This window comes from Anas platyrhynchos, chromosome Z, assembly GCF_047663525.1.
Source record: "Anas platyrhynchos isolate ZD024472 breed Pekin duck chromosome Z, IASCAAS_PekinDuck_T2T, whole genome shotgun sequence".
Taxonomy (NCBI): Eukaryota; Metazoa; Chordata; class Aves; order Anseriformes; family Anatidae; genus Anas; species Anas platyrhynchos.
Window position 1 is genome coordinate 12,190,838 of NC_092621.1, and position 24,924 is coordinate 12,215,761.

The 24,924-nt window shown below is 38.7% G+C and overlaps 1 protein-coding gene across 14 annotated transcripts in view; it reads left to right on the top strand.

The window, feature by feature from the left end:
- RAI14 (retinoic acid induced 14) overlaps positions 1-24,924 on the top strand; it is a 105,334-nt gene that overhangs the window by 48,984 nt on the left and 31,426 nt on the right. For all 14 annotated transcript variants that reach the window (XM_072031764.1, XM_072031763.1, XM_027446239.3 and 11 more), the window contains one exon: positions 19,878-20,008. In XM_072031764.1, the coding sequence (XP_071887865.1) occupies positions 19,878-20,008 (131 nt within the window). The remainder of the gene's footprint in view (positions 1-19,877; positions 20,009-24,924) is intronic.

The window sequence follows — 24,924 nt, forward strand, 5'->3', positions numbered from 1 at the left end:
CAGTGAGATGATCTCAGGAATGGTGGTTGGCTGCTATCTGCTCTGTCCAGGCTTCTGCTTCCTCCAACCTGTCTGAGCAGCAAAGGTTTTAGGTGAAAAATGTGCTGGACAAGGCAAGTTTCAGGAGACTGTGGCTAAAAACAGGTAGTGACTAGATGGCTCACATGTAAAATCTGCATGTTCTGTGCAGGGAAATAGGTATGGCTTTCTTGTTGATTTCCTGAAGAACTTCTCCCACAAACCTGCTACTTGTTCAAGATGCTGCAATCTAGTGAACAGACAAAATATGATGCTCTTTTAGCAAGTCTGATTCCTGTGTCTTAGGGAAATACATGTAAGATTTGGACAACTTCTACAACCTGAATTCTGCTGGATAGCCTGGAAGATGCTCTGTCTGTGAGAGAACTCTTTTTTTACTTGTTTCCTCTCCCTTGGCTCCCCATCCATCTTTTCAGGAGACCAGCAACCAAGATGTTCCTCTACATGGTATTGACATGGATGTTGTACAGATGTAGTAACTTTCTTAATCTTTCTTAAGCACACACATGGATCTAAGTGCAAAGAAAGATTGTTTACATAGAATAAAACAGTTACAGGACTGGGTGCAAAGATATTTTGTACTCTTCTGTGGGGAGGTGCTGGGACTTGTAGTGCATCAAACTCCAGTTTGCACGTCTTTGAGGAACAGAGCACTGTTGTGATGCCATCTCATTTGAGCTGTACTGTTTCTACTTGTGTTTCAATAGTGCAGTTGTTTTGTGAGCCTGCGATGCTCTCTGGAATGATATAGAGCATGTGATTGTCCATTGAGTCATCTGCGGCAGTGCAAACATTGCAGCAGGAGAGTATGCTCTAAAGCAAATGCTGAAAACTTGCATTCAGTGTTAAAAATAGGAATTTGCAATGCTGCAGTTTGTAGAACGCAAACAGTTGGTGATCTCTTCTCTATTGCACTTAAAGGTCTGTTGCAGAGTGCTACAAAGACCTTACTGCACAGACTTATGTACTGGAAAGCTGAGTTGGGTTTGCAAGAAAAAGCTGTTTCCCATTTTCGTCTGAAATATGAACTCTGCTTTACATTCCTGACCCGTAACAGAGCTATTCCAAAAACATGCTTTTTCTCCACCAAAGCAGCATGTGTTGAATTATAATGGCCCATCTTGCAATGCAGACTTTTTAATTTTTGACAGGCATGAACTTCTGCAAGGGGGTGAAAGTTCGGGGGGAGAGGGGGACTTAACTCAGAAAATATGAACAGAAATATGCTTCTTTCCCAACCCTCTGTTCTTCCTGACATTCTTACCAAAAGAAATTAAAACCAGAAAGAATTTTAAGAGTTTTTATCTTGAGAAGAAAACTTGATGCCTTTTTGAATTTCTGGAATGTAAGTAATGAATTGAAAGTCATCTTATGTTTGTTTACAACTTTACAGTATTTTATGTGATGGTGAAAAATACACCTTTGAGGGCTGAAAATAGATTTGTAATTACGTATAATTGGCCAAGATAACTGACTGTCTTAGCCTTGGCATGTCAGCTGAGAAGAAGGGGAACCTTCTGCAATCAGTGCTTTCCATTGAAAACACTGAAATTCTTCACGCCTTGTAAAGCATGTTGTCTGCAAGTTGTGTGGATGTTGAACTGGTTAAGTTGGGCTTCTGCTGTATCTGTTGCTCACTACTTGGCTGGCTCTGTTCCAAGCAGAAGCTGAGCTGTTTGCATAATGGGATTTGAAGTTCATGCTGGTGCCTTCTAGTTGCAGCTTTTTGTAGCCCAGGGACCGAACAGAGTAAAAGGTAGCTTTTGTAGTAATAAAGGTACAAATTGTGCTGTGCTTTTGAAACTCTGAAGGGTGCAGAGTCTGATGGGCAAGTCTCATGCAAGTAGTTAAAGACTAAAGACCTGTGGTGATGGACTGAATGTGGTAGAGTGCTGGAAAACTATACTTGGCTTCTTCAAAGAAAAGGAGCATCTACTTTTTCGCAAAAGCACCTCTGCAGTGATATATGTGTTAACAGTAATAATACCATGTGTCATCAAGGCAGAAGAGATGCCACATATCCCACTGTACACCCTCAGGCAGTCTTGTGAAGCAGGAGGGTGTTATGTTGTGTGAGATACTATTAATAGGGGACACGTCTCTGGTGAAAGAGAAGTTCTCTTTGACAATTCTGTAAACAGGATTAAAGCAATTTTCCTGATTTATGCTGGGATTGAATTCTGACAGCAAGAGAACTTGCTAACAGAGATTCCTTCAGTTAAAAAACAACAAAAAGTATTCTTGAATAGTGTATATCATTGTAGCTGTGTTGTTCTGCTCTTTTGTAGCTCTTCCTAGTTCTCACCTGACTGTTGCAGGGCTCCACAGAGTATTTCCCAGATACAAATTATTTTAGGCTTGGTTTAGAAGGGACAATGTCAAGATGAGTCTGCTGTACTATTCTTCTTAAAAATAAAGATGTGTTCATTCCAGCATGTGTTCCTAAACATCAGCTCTCTTTCTGTCTCAGGGACTGTAAGTATTAAAGTAATTGGTATATTTTCTACATTTCGGGTGAAAGATTTCTCTGGATGAAAGTTTTCAGTATCCACTTGTTATTTGTGCAATCCCTACCAAACAAAACAAAACAAAATGCCTTTTTTTGTAGCAGGCTCCTACTGCACCACAGTTTTAATACTTCCATATATGCTAGGATCTGGATGCAATTACTTTATCCTTTTATCCTATGCTGATATTCTAGCTATGCTGGGATACATTGGTCATTTTCCTTTGTGTCATTGTATTCTGCTCAAGCACATGGAAGTTGTCTGTACCCAGCGAAGAGACGCATTTTGGTGAGATATATCACGAGAGGTCTGCCGGAGCTGGCTGGGAGATGTCTCCAAGGTAACCAGGCTTTTACTGGCATAACTCAATAACTCTGTCTAAAATAAGTGCTGGTAGGGGCTGCGTTGGTGCAGTAGCAAGAAATGCATCAGTTTTGTTTTAGACACAAATAACTCGCTCTCTGCTGATGGACTAGTGTTTTATTCAGCCATGATCCATGTGAGGCAGGCTCTGTCACCTCTCTTGAAAGGGTTCACAGTTTAGTCCCAAGCTCCCAGGGCTGGAGGAAACCAGGGCTGGAGGAAACCAAGTGTTAAAGCATGCTCAGCTTGTAGACTTGAGAATAAATCTGTTTGTGTTTGTCTCCCAATAATTTTTTCTTCAGCCAAATAAAAAAAAAAAAAAGCAATACTGACTTGCTCTGGTGGAAGATGTATATGCAGACAGTGAAATATATAATGAAGCCTGAAATCTCTTTTCTTTTTCTTTCTTTCTTTCTTTTTCTTTCTTTCTTTTTCTTTCTTTCTTTTTCTTTCTTTCTTTCTTTCTTTCAACAGTCATTTGATGGCTTAGAATCATTAAAGTGTTGCCCTACAGCACCTAATTTTTCTAGGTCTACAGATGTGCATGGGTTCTTTTATTGCTCTTTTATTGCATGTTACAGTCTCATGCAAACAACATATGGATCATAAACAACACAGTATGTTATTTTGTACTTTATTGAAATTCTATCGTTTCTATTTGCAAAATATGACTTCTCTTAAAATAGCACTGGCATGACTGGTTATAGTACTTGTGGTAATTCAGAGTGTGTATAGTGTGTCAGGATGTATGGAGTGTGTTGATAAAGCTCAGTTAAACTGGCTGTCATCCACTTTCCACTTCAGTTTTCCTGTTCGACATTAAATGTTTGGAAAACTTTTTGCATGGGCATAGAAATAAATGAATGACGCATTTGAAAATAAAACAAAGCTCAGGAAATGGTTAGCTACCCATGAAGCTCAATGCTCATCTAAAACTTACAATTTATTTTCAAATAACATAATTCTCAGAAATTTATTCTTTTGCCAAAATGTTTGTTGCCTGAATTTTAAACAAATCTGAACCTGAACAGTGAAATTTTCCTTTCACTCTGTCACTTATGTCTGATGTTGATTGCTTCTGTGATTCTGTAATTTACAGTGTAAAAAGCTGGTGCGTGGAACTCTCCCAGCTCTTTTTAACACACCGTGGAGGCTGCAGGTAACCTTCCAGCAGTCATGAAGCCTTGCACCAGGATTTGATGTCTGGTACCATCTAGAGCATTTGTGCTGAAAGTGGCAGAGGTGGTGGCCAGCCCATAGTGAGCATAACAGCCCAGTTTTGCAAAGGGGAACATAGTAAAACCAGTTCAGTGGCTAGGCAGGCATGTAGCAAGCAGCCTGAGGCAACGTGTTGTGTGAGGGACTGAGTACAAAGCCTTGGACAGCTGCAGCACAGAGGTTTAATTTATAGTGACGTTGCAGTGAGTGTGCCAAAACTTTCTTCACTCCTAAGGAAACACTTTCCAGCACATAGTCGCTCAGCGTTGTAGAGTTCTTTGGAGATGCCGAAGAGCTCTTTGCTATCTGCTCGAAAAAAAAAAAAACAAAAAACAAAAAACAATGCTTTGTGGTGGGTTTATGGAAGACTTGTCTGTTCACACTTCACTAAAATTTCTGTAGTCACTATTTAATATTGCTTCCATATTTTGCTAATAGCAGTATCTTCACTGTAACCTTTTCTGGAAAAGTAACAAGACGATTTATCTTAGCTTAGTCAGTCTCTTCCCATTCAAACAGCATGCCAAGCCAAAATGTTTAAAATTTGATTTCTTGGAGGTAGTTGAAGGGCAGTTGTGAAATACTATAGTGTAATAAAAGGATAAAATAGAACTGATATGTTGTAATTGACACTTCAACTGTTAAAAGAATAAATTTGCTAACATCCATGTCAAGTTCTTGAGAGCTTCCTTTTCAAATCCATATTTAGATACAAAAACTAGATACCTAGTTTTCAAAAGGGCCACATGTTGAACAAGTAATTCAGCATTTCTATAGCTGGACTGGCATGGTATAAAATATGCTTGATATAAAAGATGATAGTGCATTGAACTTGTATCCCTTCATAGTGTGGATGTGACCTCAGCCTATGCGACAGAGATCATTTTATACATCTTTAGGTTTTTATTAAAATCCCTGATTTACGAGCATGGCTGCAGCCTGTCCTTGGTTTGTACTCCAGCCCTTGACTCAAGTTCCACTAAAAGCTCTTGCCAGAAGGTTATAGGAATGGGTGGCTGCAGTATGAGAAGACCATACAATCAGAAGCATTCGAGGCTTCTGCATGGGTAATGCTCTGTGGTTGAGGCGTCATGGACAAATATGGTGGCTTTAAGCCACTTTTGTTCTGCAGTTTTCTTATGAGTGTTGGGTTGGTGATACAGAGTTGGCCTGCTGAATTCAAGGTTACCGGTTTATTTTCCTTAATCAGCTTAGGATGCTTGAAGTGGTTAAAAGATCGCTAGCGGTCTACAGCACGCAGCTTGCTTCAGCACAGAGGTTTGAGTCAGAAGCATGATTGTTGGTAAAGGGAAGCTCAGACAAGGGGTAGCAGCGCTGTTTTTTTTTTTTTTTTTTTCCTCTTTCTTTATGCTTTTCTTCTCACTAGAGGAAAAGCAGTGTCATCATGTGTGACTAGCTTCTTCTCTAGGGCCGTGTTCCTAGTATGGCCTTGTTCTGGTCCCAGTCAAGGCCCTGGGGAGGCTGGTGTATCGGCTGTTGGAGGGAGCAGGAGGACAATTAGGAGGTGTGATGCAAACAGTGACAGGGCTGAATCAGATTTCTGCTAGCAACATAACAGTACTGTTTCAGATTAAGGGTCCCAGATTAAGGGTTCCAGATTAAGGGCCTAATACCTCTACTGAATCTTTCTAGCTAATATGTGACCAGTTCCTTCTTGAAACCCCATAAATGTCTTGCAACTGCAACATCCTTTGAAAGGAGTTCCACAAGGCTGCTGTTGACTTTCTTTTCTTTATGACCTGGTCCCACTTTTGTTTGATGTTCCCTCGTTGTGCCAAAAAAGACAACAGTTGATCCCCACCCATTTTGTCCATGTTACTGATGAGTTTGTTGATTTCCTGTCTCCCTTAACTCATCTACCTTAGAGACTGAGGCATCACGGCCAATTTGTTCTTGATACAGATACCATTTTGGATCATATTTGCACGTTTGAACCTCTTCCAGCTCTAATAGCATTTTAGAGATGTATGGTTGGTATACAGTCCATATCGATTGTTGTTTTCTTTATGCCTTACCTGTTGATTTCTAACATTTCTTGATTTGTTAGGGCTTGGGTGGAGAGTCAGGAAGCTTGGAACTCTTTAATGGGTCACTTGTGTAACCAGTTGGCCTATCAGTTTCTGCTCTTTCTCTACAGTTTAAGTGTGCGTGCTCATAGGAAAAAGGATGCTCAGCGTAATGGCTGCTTGGGCCCTGTTTCTGCTGGGGGGTATTGTAGCACAGTGGTTTCAGATGGGTTTTGGAATGATTGTCGCTATATTCCAGCCCCCAGTAATTTTCCGTTGCCAATTTTGTCACTATTGAGAAAGGAAACTACTGCTGCTTGTCACTTTTTCCTTATTTTTCTTTCTGGAATTGGTCTTTTTCTAGTAGCCTGGACTCAAATCCTAGATAAATTTGAACTGCCCACAATAAAAAGTGGAGTTTTTATAGAGCTGTTAGAAATTACATGCTAAGACATCTGTGCATACCTGCTAAAGTGGAGTCCTAAATATAATGAGGGCCAAAGTTAGAACCATGTACCGAGTGGTCACTGTTAATAGCAGGTGATTGTAGAACACTTGAATTACAATGGTATCGATGTTGTGTATAGTTAGGTGATTAATGATTTGGAAATTATTATTTTTTAACTATTTTAATGATTTGGAAATTATTATATTTAATGATTATTTTACCTGTCAGAGCTGATGGCTCTGATTTTTCTTAGCAGTTATTTCAATTCAACCTTTACCTAATGCAGAAGATAATATTCTTTGCCACTCAGTGTGTATGTATTCTTAGCTGATGTGTATTCTTTCACCTTCCCTAGATACTTTTAAAAGGGAAGTTTCTTTTGATTTGCAAATAGTCCTTTAAACTCTTCATACTCATTAAGACTGAGGTAGTAATCCAGCACAGATTGATTTCAGAGTTTATAATGGTAAACCTTCTAAAAGACACATTGTTGTGGAAAGGTGTAGTAACTACTTCACTGTACATGTTTAGATGAGCACTGTTTGTAACAATAATGTCTGATGCATTGATTTAGATTTGAAGAGCAATACTTATTCCTTTTCCAAGAAAAGATTTGAGAATATTTATCTTGGAGACTTCTAAAAAACCCTAATTATTTGTGTATTACCTTTTTAAACTAGCTAGCCAGATGGATATAGGGAATGCTTGTGCATGTCACACATGTCTAACGCCTTTCCTTCTCCTGGGACCAAGCTACATTACATCATGTTTTATGATTACGAGACAGAATTTTAGTGGAACTTAGCCATATGGTTGAGTCATCTGTTCTCTTCAGTTTTGGAAGGATTATACTAACATCTTCAAAAGACTGTTAAATTTATTGGCTTTTTTTAACCCATAAAATTTGGAAACTTTCTGCTGTTTCTGGCAATGAAAACTACCCCGTTTTCAACTTATTTATACAATTCTTTGCAATTATTACTGAATCTCTTGAAGATGCTGTTAGAGGATACAAAAAGGACGCTTGTATTGTTTGTCAACTTGGTTTTCATGTCTCTTGAAGTAGAAAGGTATGTAATGCAAATTCTTAACAAATACACTTTCTTTGCACTTTGCTCATGACATACAAAGCTTTTAGGTGTTATCTCTTCTTTGAAGACTTGAAATCTGTTAAACATCCTTGATCTCCTCTTCTCTCTCCTTCCACCTTCTCACATAAATTTTCAAAAAGCATGTTTTGAAGAGGATAAGAAATAACTTACTGATGACTGGCCATTCGCTCTTGGGAGCAGTCTGAATTTAGCATCTATTCATTCACAGTTGTTGCATTAGATATTCTGTACAGAATCCAGCATAGCCATGGTGTGCATTTGCAACCTGAAAAGTTTGTAGATTAAACAAAATGTAGTGGAGAGTGGGTACATCTCGAGGTGTTTGAGTGCTCTACTTGTAAGCATCAAAGGGGAATGGTGGCTTAGCAAAATCTTTTATAAGATTGGTATTATTACCAGACACTCTTCTTCCTCATGTCAGTACCTCTGTGTGCTCTGATGAAGAAGTTCTAACTGCAACAGGGATGTTTTTGATGATGGAAAATGGACTTGTAGCACAGCAGACCCACTGTACATGGGATTGTGTGATCTTTCTTCTCAGACCCTGGGACTGTGCTGCCCTTAAGGATTTTTTGCTTTGTGTGTCTTTTCATTGTAGCAATTTAATTCACTGTGACTTTGTACTGGAAAGGTGAAAACCTCTGGGTAGTTAAGCTGCTGATCTCTGTTAATATAGGAACTGTGTGTGAAGCTTTTGAAGAAAATCACAGTAAAAGCTAGACAGCCCTGGGAGGGTTTCTAAATGTAACAACAACAGTATTCCTCACAGAGCACAATCAAGGCTATGTGGTGGAACCATTGGCAGCACTTACCTCTGATAAGAGTAAATAGACTGTGGCATGCCAATATAATCCAGCGTAGGACTAATTAATAGGAGATGAGTGAATCTTTTTTAACAACAACAAAAATGGCGCAAATTGTGATTTCTGTCATTTTGTGTGATTAATCCTGGTGTGTTCACTGAGATGCAGATTATCCAAATGAGCAAGAGCTTGGTAGAGATAGCACTTAGTGCTCAAGTAAATTTCACATGGATATGAGTATTTAGATAAGAACAAAGGATTCTTTGCATATAGACTGGCCCATTAGTACTGATCCAGGAAGTTGTGTCAGGCAGCAGATGGCTCAATTGCTGTTTGAAGAGGCAAGTGCTAAACTCCACCACTAGCGTGGGGCAAATAGCTCAATTTCCACAGGGTGCCTGATAGATGGGGTGCTAGCTGCGGCCCTGATCAGATGAAAGGTGAGGCCATCTGTGCCAGGCAAACAGAAGATCTGCGTAAGGAGGATGAGTGTTATTATTCATCTCTGCACAGAAGGGAGCTCCTTCTGCAGATGAGGACCACGGGAAGGAAACGGGGTGAGTGCCCACCTGCTCTTTCCCTCCTTTTTCTTGAGGCCTGCCATGCGTGGGCAGTTGATGTTCTGTGCACAGAGGATCTGACGCATAAAAGCCTTGTCTGATTGTCAGTGCACGTGATGGGGAGGATAAACAACGTGGGAAGATGTGGTGGTGTGAAATCTCACATACTCTTCTCTGGTTGTTGAACTGGATCTTGTTTTCATGCAAAAACAATTGCTTACATTCCCAGTAGGACTTGAGAAATTTGGAAAGAATTGTAGGTGTAACTTCTCTGTGACTCTCAGATTATCCTTCATTGCACCCATAGAAGTTAAAGCAGCAAGAAAAGCTTAGCTGCTTTAATATTTGATTTTGGAGACCTGACAAGTATTAGACCTAGAGGTCAATCCATGACACAAGTATCCGTCAGTGGCCTATTGAAGATCAGACAGACAGTGAAACATTTTTGCCTTCTTTTGTAGCCATGAAGTGCTTTTAGAGATTGAGCTGAGCTCTTAAAGACTCCAAACAAAATAACTTCTTGGCATAGGGATTTGTTTCTATGTGTGTACTGTGTTTTCTTTGGCCCTGTCTTGGGTTTCAGAATAGAAGGCTATAACCCAGTAACAGTGGATATGTCCATTACAAGAAGGGCAAATTCAGCTATAAATAGACTGTTTTTCTATGCTGAATAATGTTGAGATTTTTAATATCAATTTTGTTATGAATTTTGAAATAGAGTTGCTTCCTACAATGGCAGTTTAAAAGGTATCCAAAATAGTGCGAGCTGTTTTTTAAATTTATGATGATTTCTGGTATGTTTGGATGATATTAAGATGGTAGAGTTTTGTCAAGTAATCTACTGCAGTCTTGCTAGCAGAAAAACAAAATGAAAACAATGGAAACAGCTTTCACCGCGAGCTGTTGGTGTCATGTAGACAGTTCATGTGACTCTTAACTCTGTGATTCTGTTTAGTATTGAAGATTTTTTTTTCTTTGTCTGCAGACTTCACAATTAGCCTTTGTTTCTCTGTTCCCCTTTACAGAATAACAGAGAGAAAAAAGGGCAACAGCCCTAAAACTCGTAAAAAAAAAAAAAAATCATCTCTATGTAGAAGTGGCAAGAAGAACAATGGTTGGAGAGGTTCAGCAGTAGGCAGGAGGAAACACGGAGTCATGGGTCTACAAAGTGCCAGTCCTAGCAAATGAGGTAATGTTGCAGTTGAGCATGTTCCAGCATGATAGATGTCCTTTTGCTCATCTGGAAGCAGGAATATGCGTCAAGCACTGGTTGCCTCTGCTAAATTCAGTCATCAACAGAAACTGAAAGATGTTACTAAAGATTTGAGTAGATGTAGTCAGCTCAGATACTAACCAAAATATAGGTGGTGCTGAATGTAAAAACAAATCCATTAAGGAAGTGGTATGTATACAGCATTGGATGTTGAAAGCTGGCAGGTTGTTCTGATCACTGTCTCAACTCCAGAAAGTTTAGAACTATGTCCTGCTCATTAGGCACGCTCTGGTCCTCAGAGACCATTGTGTCCAGCACAGTATTGCAGAAAGCAAGATAGTCAACACAATAGCTGAACAAACAAAACCAGCTTTGCTTGCAGATAGTTGGCAGTGTCCCTGTATCCTGTAGCCTGTTTATCACTGAAAAATACTTAGCAGATAAAAAGTGAGATTAGATTGCCTAACCAATTTCACGTTAAATCTCATGATTTCTTTTTCCCAACTGAGCGTGAAGCAGTTGTGCAACAGAAATCCTGAAGACTTGAAAGACTGAATGTCCTTAGTGTGAGTTGCAATTTGACCTTGATATTTAGCTAAAATCTGTTGATTCAGTAGTTCTTTGGTCTTAAAACTGCGAGAAAGCAGTCTTCACCAGGCCTGTAATGATGAAAGTCAGTTTTATTTATAGATTTTATTATTATTATTTTTAAAGCAGAAGGAAGACCTGAGGATTCTCTGTGGTCTTTGAGTAACAATTGGAGAGGCTTTTTTTTTTTGTGTGTGTTCTGACACCCCATGGATTTTTTTTGAGGGACTGCCATGTGCTTGGCAGCAAACAACAATCTATTAGTTGTAGTTTGGTTTTAGTAACCTTTACTGAATGACTTCAAGATGAGAACAGCAATAATCTGAGTTCATGTTCACTGTAGCTCAAATCTTTAAAGCTATGGGAAAAGGCAGAACAGTGGGAGATGATCACTTCAAAGAGGATTGATTTGACTTTTTTTTTTTTTAAGATCCCTTGTGTTACTTTACTGTGTAAAGATAAACATTGTTTTATTTATTAGAATATCCACAATTAATTCTTGGCTTTACTTTCTTCTGTGCTACAGAGAATGATCAGTTGCATGTGGTGTGGTTACTGCTACATCCTTCCCTATCTGAAAGTAAAGATAAATCTCCAGTTGCTGTATTGGTGATGTGAGGTGATAAATAATGGGCAGTAGTTCCACACATTGCCAATGTTCTGGCTACATGTTACTGATGATTTCAGTGTAGTTTTTCTTACCACATGCTAGACATTAGAACAAAGTGAGCTTTTTGCACATCACTTGTCCTTTATCTCCACTGGAAAGTAATTGGTTACTTGAAAACAGTAATTGCTTAAAAGAAAATAAAAGACCTGATGTGCCTAGACGTAACATTAACAGGAAATCTTGCTGTTCCTCAAATGCGGAGATTGATTTCCTTTATGTTGTTAAAAGGTATTTAAGTGGTATTGGAAGGAAAAATACATTGTGGCCTTTACTAGGAAGTGAAATGAGCAGCACTTGAGACTTTGTGTGCCTCCCAGCTTGCTTAAAATTCCACCATGTGCTGCTAGGTTTGCTAGATGTGGGCCAGCCATTTCCCTGATCTGGCTTGGCTGGACTATGTCACTCTCTTGGCCACCCTTGCAGAGTTTCTAGGCTCAACCTCTTCACTGTTTTACTGTTACAGAAATGAAATCTCACAGTTAAGCTATGAAGAGCCACTGATTTCTGCATTACTAGTTGTGCACATACTGATTTCTGCACTATTAATTGTGCACATTCCCTACACTGACCTCATGGCTACTCTGCATATAAATTTGTCAAAAATAACAAGAAATTAACAATAATATATGCAATTATCTCAGCTAAACGGCAAACTCTTCAATGCTTTTTTTTTTTTTTTTCTCCATTTTCATTACCCTCTTGAGCATTCTTGGAGCACAGCTCACAGCCAGCTGCAAATTGCAAGTCATGATTTAAGCAAAGACCACACTAACTTTTTCTCAACAACATCTTTGTTTCTTAGTTGTTCCCCTCCACAAACTTGCAGTTTCAGATGGCCATTTCAGTCGGGTCATCTTTCCCGTTCTCTGCTGGTAAAAGACCCTTTCATTTCACAGCTTTTAGTCCCCCTTTGCCTGGAGACTTTCCAGGCAGTCCTACTGGCCGATAAAAGTGCCCTGCTGAGTGACTTGTGGTTCAGCTGTATTATTCTGGGGTTCAGCAAGAAAAAATGGTTTGCTTGGATAATAATCACTTCTTTATTCACAGAAGCTACCCAATGAATGCATAATTATCAAGGTTTACTGACAAGCTACCATTAGTCCTTTGTTAACATTGGTGGTTCATGCACTCCATCTGCTTCCTGCATTCTCCATGGTGGTTTTTATCTACTTTTCAAATTGAATTTATGCTCTGACACAAATACAGTCTCCAATATTAAACAGGCCTTGTGCATGTTGTATAGGCAGTCATTCCAATGAAGCAGAATAGCACAAGGAGCAAGAGAGCAATGGAGTAACGCTTTTTATTGTAGAAGGTTCACAGGTTACTTGCATTGCTGCTGCTGTTTCCACCTTTAAAGAAATACTTTATCTGCTTATATAAATATAATTAATGTTACTAGCTGTCAGTCACCTCAAGTAGGGAATACAGATGGACAAGTGAAGCTGAAAAAGACTTTCTGGTGTAGCAATTAGTAACGTATAGATAATATCGCTATGAATTACTTTCAAAGCCATTGTCACACTTTACTTTTTTGACAACTTAATTGGAGGTCAGGACCTTATTTGTGGTAAAGTTAATGAACATAGCATCTTTTGGCAGAGTTGTTCAGGGTGCTACCTCAGTGGAGTGCAGTGCAGCAGAAGTCAGCTTGCGGTGGCACTGCTGACATGCGCGGCCCCTGGGCAGGTTTTGAAAGGTTCAGGAAAGAGCTGGAGCCACAGCAATTGAAAGAGGCCTTGTAGGCAGCAGCCTCTGGCATCTGGTAAGCTCCAGATGTCCTGGGAGCTGCTGCAACAGACTTGGACAAGCTGTTGCTGGTAAGTTGAACAACATCTTGCCACTCTGTGAAGGAGACTTCCAGTGCACCATATAAGTTTGCTAGTGACCAATTATTTGGTCTTGGGGATGGAAGGCTGGGAAAGGTATAAGCTACTTACTCACTTATCAGACTCCTGGGTTAAATGTTTTCAGATAAGCCATTCTTTTGAGAAAAAGCCATCATCTGGTGTTTTAACTTTGAGGGATGTTTTGTCTAGCAAATGCATTCCCTACAATAGGATTGTTCTTGTTTTTAAGACTCTCTTGGGAACTCTAGCACACGCACTTCTGTGGGTGACCTTGTGATGCAGTGGTGTTCAGCGTCTTTGGCTTCACAAACAATTGCATGGCAGTCCTTAAGTATTCCTTTCCTTTTCAGACAGCAAGTTGCTGAGTTTGAAGTTATCAGGAATTTCAATTTGCTACTCCTGGCTTCCCTGCAGTTCTGATTTCAGCGGAGATAACATAACTTTGCCTCCAGTAGGTTTGCAACAATGCAAGGTCATTTAAACCATCTCCTGTAGGCTGCATGCCAAAGATAAAGAAGCAGTTGTTGTCCAGTTAATGTTTGCTCGGGTCTTTGCAAATGGGAAACACTGTGTACAAGTGCTAAGTAGAACTCACCTCTTGTTATATGTTGTCATTTCTTGCATGACATTTACTGCTAATCTCAAGACAATTGAGGTTTAATATCCTGATGTGGTCATGAAGGAAATTAAGAAAGTATCTTTCTTAAACATTTTTTAAATTCTTGAGCTTTTCTTCTGGAAAGGAAAATGTTCACTTTGCGTCAGAGGAACAAAACAATGCTTAAAGTTTGCATTAGCTATTTTAACTAGGAAAACATAGGCTTCGACATGAAGGTTTATCTTCGGACTCAAAACAAATTGACAGCTAAATATACTCCATGTGATCCCAATAGCAAAGGATTTATAATGGGCAGCTCCTGCCCCATGTAGTAACTCCTTGATTCAATGGCTGCAAGTACTGATAATCTCTAGGTTTGCAGGAAAAAAAAGTGTGTGTCTGTGGCTGATGAAGCTGTGGTTTGGACAGCTATACCTGTCCTGAAGATTGTCATTGAAGGTACTGCCCTCACTCTGCTTTTGGCTTCAGTACTATGCCCTTTTTAATAAGTAATCATAAACTGATAGTATAAATCAAGTCAATCAGTTCCCTTCTGCCTTCTGCCGCACTCAGTTAACCTTGATCTGACAGTGCTGTGTGCAGGAGTGGCTTTCCCTCCTGAGCTTGGCTAGCTGTGTCCTGCCAACTTCTTTGTAAGGTTCCTAAAAATGTTCCTAAGCTGAACAGTGTGCTGATACTTAAAAATTCAACTAGGGGAAAAAGCAGCTGAAGAAGTACAATGTGGAATACTGATTCTGTTTATATGAAGCTGAAATGTGTGTTTCATCAGCTGAGTTTTGCATGTGTTTACAAACCATTGTTATTGCAGAATGTTAATTGTTTGGGGGGACTTGAGCTTGCTGAGGAAGGGATAAAGAAACCCCACATGTGCAGTCTTTTCTGTGCTGATTCTGCCAACTTAATTACATGCATGTGTTTGCCTTCATGCTGAGCTCAGTTTTTTATTTGCATGTAGCACCATGTGTCATGCTGTACAGGTTACTCAATTGGCTAATTTGCATATTTGCAACACTCTTCAAACAAACAAAAAAAAATCCCCTTTGGCTCTAATGCTGATGAAAAGTATCTGCTTAACTGCTTGAGTCTTACATTTTTGTTGCTCTGATGCTATGCTCAAGAGACACTGCTGCTATTCTGTGCTAACCTTGAGCTGGTGCCCTACATGGGCTTGCTCAGAACAATACGTGTCTAGGCATCTCTGACAGAACAGGAAACATCCATTTATGCTACCTGAAAGAGTGGCGGTGACAGGACTGAAACTTCCCAGGGGCTGTTTGCTGCATGGTGTTGTCAGTGCTGCCTGGCTGAAATGTGAAAGCTATGTCTGTGGATAAAAGCAAGGAGTTGGTGCTGAGCAAGTCCTGCGATAGAGCAGGCAGGATGTGGGGCAGCTGAACAAAAGAGCCTTACAGAAACATTTGGGCTGCCTGGATAAGTGGGACGGGATGGTTTGTGGGGTTGCTGTGGCCTAAGCTTGATGCAGAGGGTTTAAGAAGTTAAGGTCTCTAGTTATGCTGGCTGCATTAGTCCTTCCAGTGATCTTGGTCAAAGAGCATCTGTCTCCCATGTGCACGTTGTCCTGGACTAACAAATGGTGGTGCTGCACAATAAATGGCAGCTCAAGGTGGCTTTTAGAAACATTTAGTTAGCAATAGTAGCTGTGTTTGGGACTACCTGTATTTTTTATTGTACTGGCAGAAGTTACCTTCCAAGTCTTTGGTGGTTATTTGTGTGACTTGTGGGGTCAAAACCAGGCTAATATTATAAGAGAACCAGAAATTGTGTGTAATGCAGCAGTCACTGCCTCTGTTGAGTGTTCTGTGTTTTCCGGTCTGCTCTGTACACCAGTGGCAGTGCACTGTTGATTACATGAGGTACCACTGTGAAAATCTCACCAACTTAAACGCCTCCAACTTGCTTCCAACCCCGGGGAGGGGACACTATTTCTGGGTACATATTCTCTTTCATTCTAGTGCATGGGTTCCTTCTTCTGTGCTTTTTTTTTTTTTTTTTGCGTGTGTGTTTCTTTTTTTTCCTTTTTCTCTCTCTCTTTTTTTTTTTTTGATAGTAGGGCTACAATTTCCTACAGGAACAGCTGTTTTTGAAAGCCTGCTGTAAGCCTTTATTAGCTCTACCTTTAACTTCTGGAATGCATTCATTGTACAAAGCTGCTGATTTGAGCGTAGAAGAAGAAAAAACAGTTGAATCATATCAGAGGAATACTTAAGCAACAGTTGATGTCTGCATAGTTGTCTGTTTATGGTGACAGATGTATCCCTGATTTTATTTTGCAGGAAAAAAATGAGGTCTATAAATAGATTTATGTAACTCACATTATAGTTAAATGTATATAATTCTGTTAAATGTGTATAAGAGAGCTTGAATAGAAAATGGGCTTTTCATTTACAATAGTGACATGTTTATTGACACCCTCAAATGGAATCCTTATTGCTTTAATAGAAAGATGCATAACTTTTATATGGGCAATACAGCCTGATGACTTTAAGCATGTTGCAAAGAACACAACTATTTTTAATACAACTAATTTTTAAATGAGCATAACTCTGCTGTACAGTGGTGAAGAGAAACTACATGTATCCTTTTGTATTCCAGGAGAAGAACAAAAGAGCCAATATGATAATATTAAAGATGTTATAGAATCACTAAGGAAATCTGAAAACATGCAATTGGAAAAACTAATGTAAGCTGATTAGGTATATGGCAGTCTCTAAAATTATTCATTCCTTTAACAATTCTGAGTCATAGTGCTTAGAAGATAGGGTACTAATTAAATACAGAATTAGTACCCTGAAAAAAGGGGTGTCTAAAATGATTACCAAATACAGAACTTCCTGTTCTAGCCTCCAGCCTCTGCAATTGGCCTCTGAACAGGAAAAAGAATTACTATATTTGCATGAAAAACACGGAAATGTATGCTGATAGCCTTTCCTTGACACTGAGATGGATCTGATATAAATGACTGTTTTCAGGCTCCTCGTGAGAGACCACTTTACCTAACAGCTTGTCCAAGTTTGGGTCTGTTTAATTCATAGAGACAAGGGATTCTGTTTAGTGGTACAGATAAATAGGAAGCATTTGTTGAAATGGGGCACTGTTAAATCTTTCTCTAGCCGTGTGAGTGTGTTTGTTTTTTTTTTTTTTTAATCAAAACAAGCATGGTTGGAAACTACAGTAAAAATGAAATAAAGATTCTGTTCTTTTAAGAGACTAATACCATATGTCATAAAATGTTTTGCTTTTGGCATGAACATGGCATCATTGCGCAACATTAGAATTGCTTTCAGAATGCTCCAGGCTTCGCCATTCAATGTTAAATCTCCCAGGTGCTGCTTCCACGCTATTTAAATACTGAGGCATAATTTGGGACCTGGCTGTGTTGCTTTCTCTTGGCTCTGGAATGTTAATGACAGTGTAACTACAGACAGGGATATGGTTATCAAAGCCTGTCCAGAGGGAAATAGACTTATATCTTAAACCTGGGGCTTGGCATTAGTGTGCTTGCATGCTGATACCAGAATACTGGATATAGGATTATATGTCATTTTTTTTCAGTTTAAAAGATGAATATTAAAGAAGTACCCATGCAGCTACTTCTGGAAGACATGGTCATTTTTGCACTAAAAAAGTGAATGCCCTGCTGAAAGCTGTTTTGCTATGGATTTTCTGCAAGCATTAATCTTCACATTTTCCTGTAGTTTACTCGGTTTCATGTTTCAGTAGTAAACTGGTTATTTCAGGCCATGAGAAAATCTTAAATTAGGTACTGTATTTCTTTTTCAAGTAGAGGTGAGTATTAGGTTAGACATGTGTGTAGATCATCATGTTACCTGCTATCTCCTCTTTTCCAGGATTAAATAAATAAATAATTTGTGTAGGAGTTAGGTGCTACTAATGCTTTGCAGTCATTGTGGTGATTTGTGGGTGACTGATCAAATAGCTTGTATTTAAGTATCTCATATGACTGCAAATAACAATAAAACAAACAAACCTAGAAACAGGATAAAGTCCAAAACAAAAGGCATAATATGCTGACAAACAAAGCATGTTAATTTTAAAGCATTTTATTTAACAGTAATATCCTTCTTAACATCTGTTTTTAATAGTAGGCTCCCTTTAAAAGCATGAAAATCCCCAAATGAAGAATATGCAATGAGTTTCATTTTAGGTGGAGCTTGCTGCTTGGAAGAGCACTCATTGCTATGGAGTATAAATACTGCTAGGGGAAACATCATTTTTTGCAGATGTAACTAATGCTCTGGAAACTACAGAGGTTTATTCCAGTGGTGTAAGAGTAAAGAACGCAACCTGCTTGATGTACATTTACCCACCAGTCAAAACACTGCTATCAAACTGCATTTGCTCTTTGTCTTCTGCATGCCACCTCCTTTGGCAGAGCTGGCATTCATACTCTTGGTTTTAGGTGTTGTTCTTTCAACTACTACTTTCCTGATTGGACTGCATTCTCATCCCAATATGTGTTTGTTTTATTTTTTAATCTATTTTTTTTAAACAACCAGCAAGGTGGAACACTTTCTTCCCCTTCTGCTATTCAGGGTGTGCAGAGCCTGCAGAGTTGGTTTGTATCAATGTGTACTTCATACATATTTTCTCACGAGTCCAGACGGAAAAGTATCAAACATTTTGTTCAGCTAACAGGAAAAAAAAAAGTCTGTGCAAAGTGTCAGAACAAAGTGCTCTTCAAGCTGAATATTTCTCAAGGAGCATATTAATAGGAATTCAGTCTTTGCCAAAATTGTTTGTGTAGAAATCCAGTACTGTTGAATAGACAGCCATGCTGGAGATGAGCTGACTGATGTCAAAGAGAAAGCCATAATATGTTGAAGATGCTCTCTTGAGTGTAGCAGGGTTTCAAGCTAATCTAAAAGCAGCTTTTAATTGCACGTGAACTAGATGCTCTTACTGAAAACTGTACCTTGTTGTGAGTCCAAGCTAGAAAGCATGGGTGCAACTTTTCACTCATTTTCAGAGCTATTTTTGCTGTAATTACATGGGATACAAAAAGTTACTCTGTTTTCTTAGTAATTTGCTAGATCCTGGTTGGTAATCTGGTAGAGGAAATAGGCCCTGCCTTGAGAATTGGGAATGGGAGGGGGAATCATCACATTAGGAAATAGTGTCCTTTCATTAATTCATTTGATGAGAATGATTAAAGAGACGCAGTGGATTTGGAAAGGTTTAAATACAGGGTGGTCATCTTTTGCTTTCAGTACTGATATAGATGTACTGTCTATCTTGGGTTGATTCCTTTGTTTTTAAGGCAAACATGGCAGGTTAAAACCTCATGAAAACTAATTACAGCCAGCAAGGGGAAGACTCTTAACCTGTTAATCTCTCCTGTTAAACCGTGAGCTGGGGAAAGCCTTGAATATGGAAAGTTTTGATTGACCTGGGTTGATAAGGTGAGGTGTGAATCAGATGAGACAGCTCATTGCTTATCCACATGATGTACGTGATGAAGGTTTCATGGCGCCAGTGCATCTCCAAAAGAGAAACTACGACTCTCCTGCTTCTAGGGAAGTGAAGGAGAACTCTTTTAAAGAAAGTAAGAACAAATGGGTTTGTATCTGTACAGTGCTTCTATAGAGTTCCTATGTTAGAGGTCATCTTCAGTGGTTACTTAGTTCCTGGCTTGAGCCATTGAGTTCTAGGGAGCCTGTGCAACATGGATTGCAACTTTCTTTTATGTAGCTTTCTCCATGTCTTTTCTTTGGTTTGGGCTTTTGTTTCAGCTTCCAAATGTGCCAAGTATGTGTAGGATCATTCAGGGAAGCCTGGGCACTAGTACTAATAATGTTTCTCCCTTCTTCTTTTACTCTAGACCAATGAGTGGAATAAGAATGATGATCGGCTACTTCAAGCGGTGGAGAATGGTGATCCTGAAAAAGTGGCTTCATTGTTGGGTAAAAAGGGAGCCAGTGCCACCAAACAAGATAGCGAGGGCAAAACTGCGTAAGTCAAACTTAAACTTGTGATTTAAATATGATAGAGGAGAAAAAAACGGCCTTGAATGTCCATGACACAGCAATTACGCACGAGGGACTGTACTGTAAATGAAGGTATTTTCACCTGAAGCACAATATATTTTCAAAAGCTTCTTTCTGATGCTCTATATTTATCATTTTACATTTAAAATTCCATTTCATAATCAGAAACCTATTGAGGTAACTTGAAGCTAGTCTGCTGGGCAGTCTGGTGCCATTTTAGGACAGGATATTTTGGGACTCAGGAATTTCACGACACTCTACAGATTGCACACTCCAAAAGGCATTAATCTGTGGGGCTATTTTTTCCCATGAACATTAATTTAACAATACAGAACTGAAATTATCTTTAGTCCTAAATAATCCATTAGAAACTAAAAATACAGTGATGGGGGGTTTTAAAATCTTGCAGATGATAATGGCTTGTGCAACTGCTCCTTGTTGTGATTAAAACTGGACAGTGAAAGTTTTGAGTGAACGAGATTCCTTTCATAGCCTCAGTATATTTTATTGAGAATCAGTGTAATATTTTCCTCTTCTATTCTTCTTATTCTCCTGTGAACATTCTGAATTGTGGAAGATAAAAGATTCCAGTAAGAAAGTTACAACATGGGATTGCTATCCTTAAACTTTTTTTCTTAAGGCATTGGAAGATGATTAAGTGGATAAATGAAAAAAAAACCATCCCATGAGAAAATCAAAGCCTTTGTAAAATTGTGGATAGCCGGGGAGAAAGGAAAACAGTTTCTAGTCTTGGGATAGACAGAAAAAGGCTGTTTATACCAAATAATAAGTTTCAAGGAATTACCTTCTGGATTATTTATTGAGTCATGATCTGCTTCTTGCTTGGTCTGTCTCAGTTTTCTACATCTGCTATATTTCTGTTCTGCATCTGAGGAAACTGGCAATGACTCATAATGAATGACCTGCAGCTTCTTATTGCAGAAGTCCATGCCCCCTAATCACTTCAGATGGGCTTTCTCCACACTTCAATATGATTTTAATTTTTAAAAGTTGCATGCACGTATTTTTTCTTTTGAAATGGAGAATCAGACGTAATCAAAGCATGACTTCTATTGAAGCCTTTAAATTAAAGATATGTCTAGCATCTTGCATTTTTCTAGTCAACGTAACCACAGAGCTAGATTCTTAAGCTGGATTGTTTCCAGTGTAACACCAATATTTTGCAGGTTTCACATATGATATGATACTTCGAATTTTTCTAGGGAACTAAGCAAGACTAAATTTATTAAATACACGCAAGCCTCATGACTCTAGGAAGTGGGATTGTAACTTTAAGGATCTGGTGCAATGATTTTCATTGTCACATGGAGACATTTCAAAACTTACTTTCTTTCATTAACTGCAACTGCAAAGTTCATGATCTTATATTTATAGTAATGATGCAGATGCAACTACTTCTAATTGCTTAGGATGTGTGAATTAGTGCTGTGAAGATCTGTTTTTGTTAGTTCGTTATGCTAATTTAATTATTGTTTAGTGTACTGGTTTAAAAGAAAACTTGAGAGAAAATGAAGGAAAATACGACTGGTATGCTACAGAAGCACAGTGTGTCAACTCTCATTCTGTTTCAGGTTCTTTGGGAAACTTAGCAATCTACTCAAGTTATTTCTGCTTCAGTTTTGAAAGATAGATACCGACAGTTGTAGAAGACATGACACTGATCTGGAGAGATGTAGCTACCAAAGAGTATTGTGACCCAGAAGTATACCCTATTATGGCTTATTAATAACGGGCAATCTCTTGTTTGCGTTTTCCCCACTACAGTCTTTTTGTTTTTTGTTTTTGTGTGGCCTCTGTGTGTACGTGTATGCATGCAGGCTCTAAAACCAAAATACTGTTGCCTAAGCAATGTTATCAAATGCAAAATGAAACACAGCTATTTGTTCCATACTGGTACGCTTGTTTCTCCTATGTTTGCAGTGCAATGCCATGGCTTCATGCCTGTGCAGTGAATCAGGGGTGTCTATCATAGCTGTTTTTCAAACTCTGCTTAGAAGCATAGACCCAGCAGCCACTCAGCATTGAGGTCTGGTAGTGTTTGTCAAGAGCATGGTAGTAATTTGGCAGCTGCCTCACCTGGAGCATAGGAGACTCATGCTGGGAAAGACCGATTTGGGATCTGGAGAGGTCTTATTGGGACAACTGGCTACTATCAAATGCAAATGCCACTAGTTAGTTAGAAAGCGGTCTGCAGTGCTGTGTGGGGAGGATGCTCTTTGGATGAGTGGTCTATTGATCCTTGTGAGTATGTATCGATGCATTTGTTTGCATAATTAAGCTGAAGGTGACTAGAAAAACATGATGGATTCAATTACATAACAACTTGCATAATGCAATTAAAGCTTCAGAATGTGCTTGAAAGCACAAAAGGAGAAACAATTACACATTGCAGTACAGGTTTGTTAGGCCTGTTTTCTGTTCTCTTAAGATGTGACTGCTTCTATTAAGGTCTTTTATTATTCAGTCCTTTTCTTAATAACTCTTCAAATAAAATTCTCGATATTGCTTGTGTTTTATTTGAAGCACACCTTTTAATAATTATCTTAAACAAAAGGTGGAGAAGACTTAAGTTTTCATGCTTAAGGGGGTTGTTCCAAATTTTTGTTTTATAATCAAATGGCATCTTAATATAAAATCCTTGAACTGAGAGGCATGGAGACAAGAGCCCAGGGTTTTCTGCATCTGTTCTGTGGAGTACTGCACAGGTCATCCTACTGAGTCCTGCTCAAGTGTGCTCCGCTTCTGGCTCGGGTTTGGACATAACTGTCTAAATTTGGCGTGTGTCCTCTTTTGCCACTGTCCTATAGATTCTTTTCTCTGTGGCTTGCCCATGTGCAACAAAATACAGAAGTTTAAATTAATGAGGTCTAGGTATCAATAAATTGCTTTGAGCTAGTATTTACAGATTTTTTCATCAGGAGTTTTTAACTCTCTAGCAGTACCTCTTAAAAAAAAAAAAAAAAAGGTGTCAAACTAACAAAACATAGTTTTTTCAAGACTTGCTTGACTTTCCTTGCCACCACACAGCCTCTGACTCAGTCATTTCTATAAACAATAAATCAGTTTTAAGGCCATGGAGCAAATCCACCTTTGGCGTAAGTTGACACAGCCCCATTGTTGTTCCCACTTACGGTGCACAGACTATTGCCAAGCACATTTGTAATAGAACCTATCTGGAAATCTGACTCTGCCATTGTAGTCTTATTCTGCCAGATGGTGTTTTTTTTTCTTTTTTTCTTTTTTTTGGACCAGCTTCCTTAAACAACAAAACAGTGCTTTCCAATTTGGAAGTTGATCGTTTAAATCCCACTTAAACTAACAAAAAGGCTTTTTAAAGAGGACCTTTTCAGGAGGGGATAGGATTCATTTATGTACTACTCTTTCCACAAGAGCAAGTGTTCAAACGGGCTGGTATTTAAAGAAGCGGCTGTTGTTATTGAAGGAAAAAAAAGTTTGGAAATGATTCACAATGTATAAATGGCAGCACTTCCGTGTCCTGAAGTTATTTTGTCTGTGTGCCAGTGCATCACTGCCATGTTTGCGTGTTTTTGCAAGGTACTGAACTAGAATTAAATGCTTATGGCTATTAAATGAAACAATAGGTCTCTGTAATTTTTTTTACTGCAATTGAATCAGCTGTTGCTTAATAAAATGAGTCTGACAATGGTACAAAAAAGCTTTAGAAACCTCTACAAATGCACTTTCTAAGGACTCTTTCACAAAACTATTGTCAATAGCAGTCAGTAGAAATGATATATTTTCATTTGAACCAGAATGTTCATGCCTCAGAGGCTGAGCTGAAAATAAATTTGAACATATTCCATCCCCAAATACTTTATCCTGTATATAGGATTCATTTTTCCTTTCTCACTTTTTGATCTTGTATTTGGAGGTGGGGTGAGTGGCACAAAGGATATGACAGTTCAAAGAATAAGTTAGATATTAAATGCTTTTTGAGAGGGACTGTTTCCCTGTTTCCTTGTATGTAATAGTATTTATCTTAAAGGAAGCTTTTTTATTTATTTATTATATATAGTTATAATACTGTTCTGGTTGAGAAAGAAAATCATAGAAATGATTTAATTTACCTCCAAAATCAGAGTACTTTGTCAGGTGAGTCTAGGGCTTGTGAATTGAAGAAGAATCACAGCGTCCTTTCTTTGTTGATTCAGAATAATACAAATCCTCCACAAAACCTTTGAAATTGAGGCAGTCTCCACATTTTTTTCTTGTGTACATACTGGGCATCATCAGTCTAACATCACGCACTAGGAGATGTTTCTTTTGCACCGACTGTGTTTTCTCCAGAAATTGACCAAACACTTACAGGATGCTAATATGCTTTCCTACTTATTTTGAAAGTTGTACCAGGATGGGAGATGCTACTAGAAATGTAGTGCCTGAGGATTCTAACCTCTCTAGGAATATATAGAATCATAGAATCATTAAGGTTGGAAAAGACCTCCAAGATCATCTAGTCCAACCATCAAACCATGTAGTTCATTGATGTTCCAATAACCAGATAAGATCCCTGACACAAAATAGTATTTGTCTTGCATTTATCATAGTTTTCAATTTATGGTAGTCCAGATGGTAACAACCTCTAGGTTTCAGATTAGGGATGAAATAAAGACAACCGCAGAGATATCTACCTGTGTTTTATTGCTAGCCAAAAGATAACTGGAGTCTGGTTCTTATTTCAAAATTTCTTGTAAAGTTTGTTTCCATGGGAGATTGGATGTAAAAACTTTTGTTTTTCCAGAGCTTCCTTGAAGATCTTTTCGGGTTAAAATCGTGATTGCTCCTTTTAGTTCCCCTTATCCCCTGCAGCATTGTTATGAATATAATTCAATTGAGATG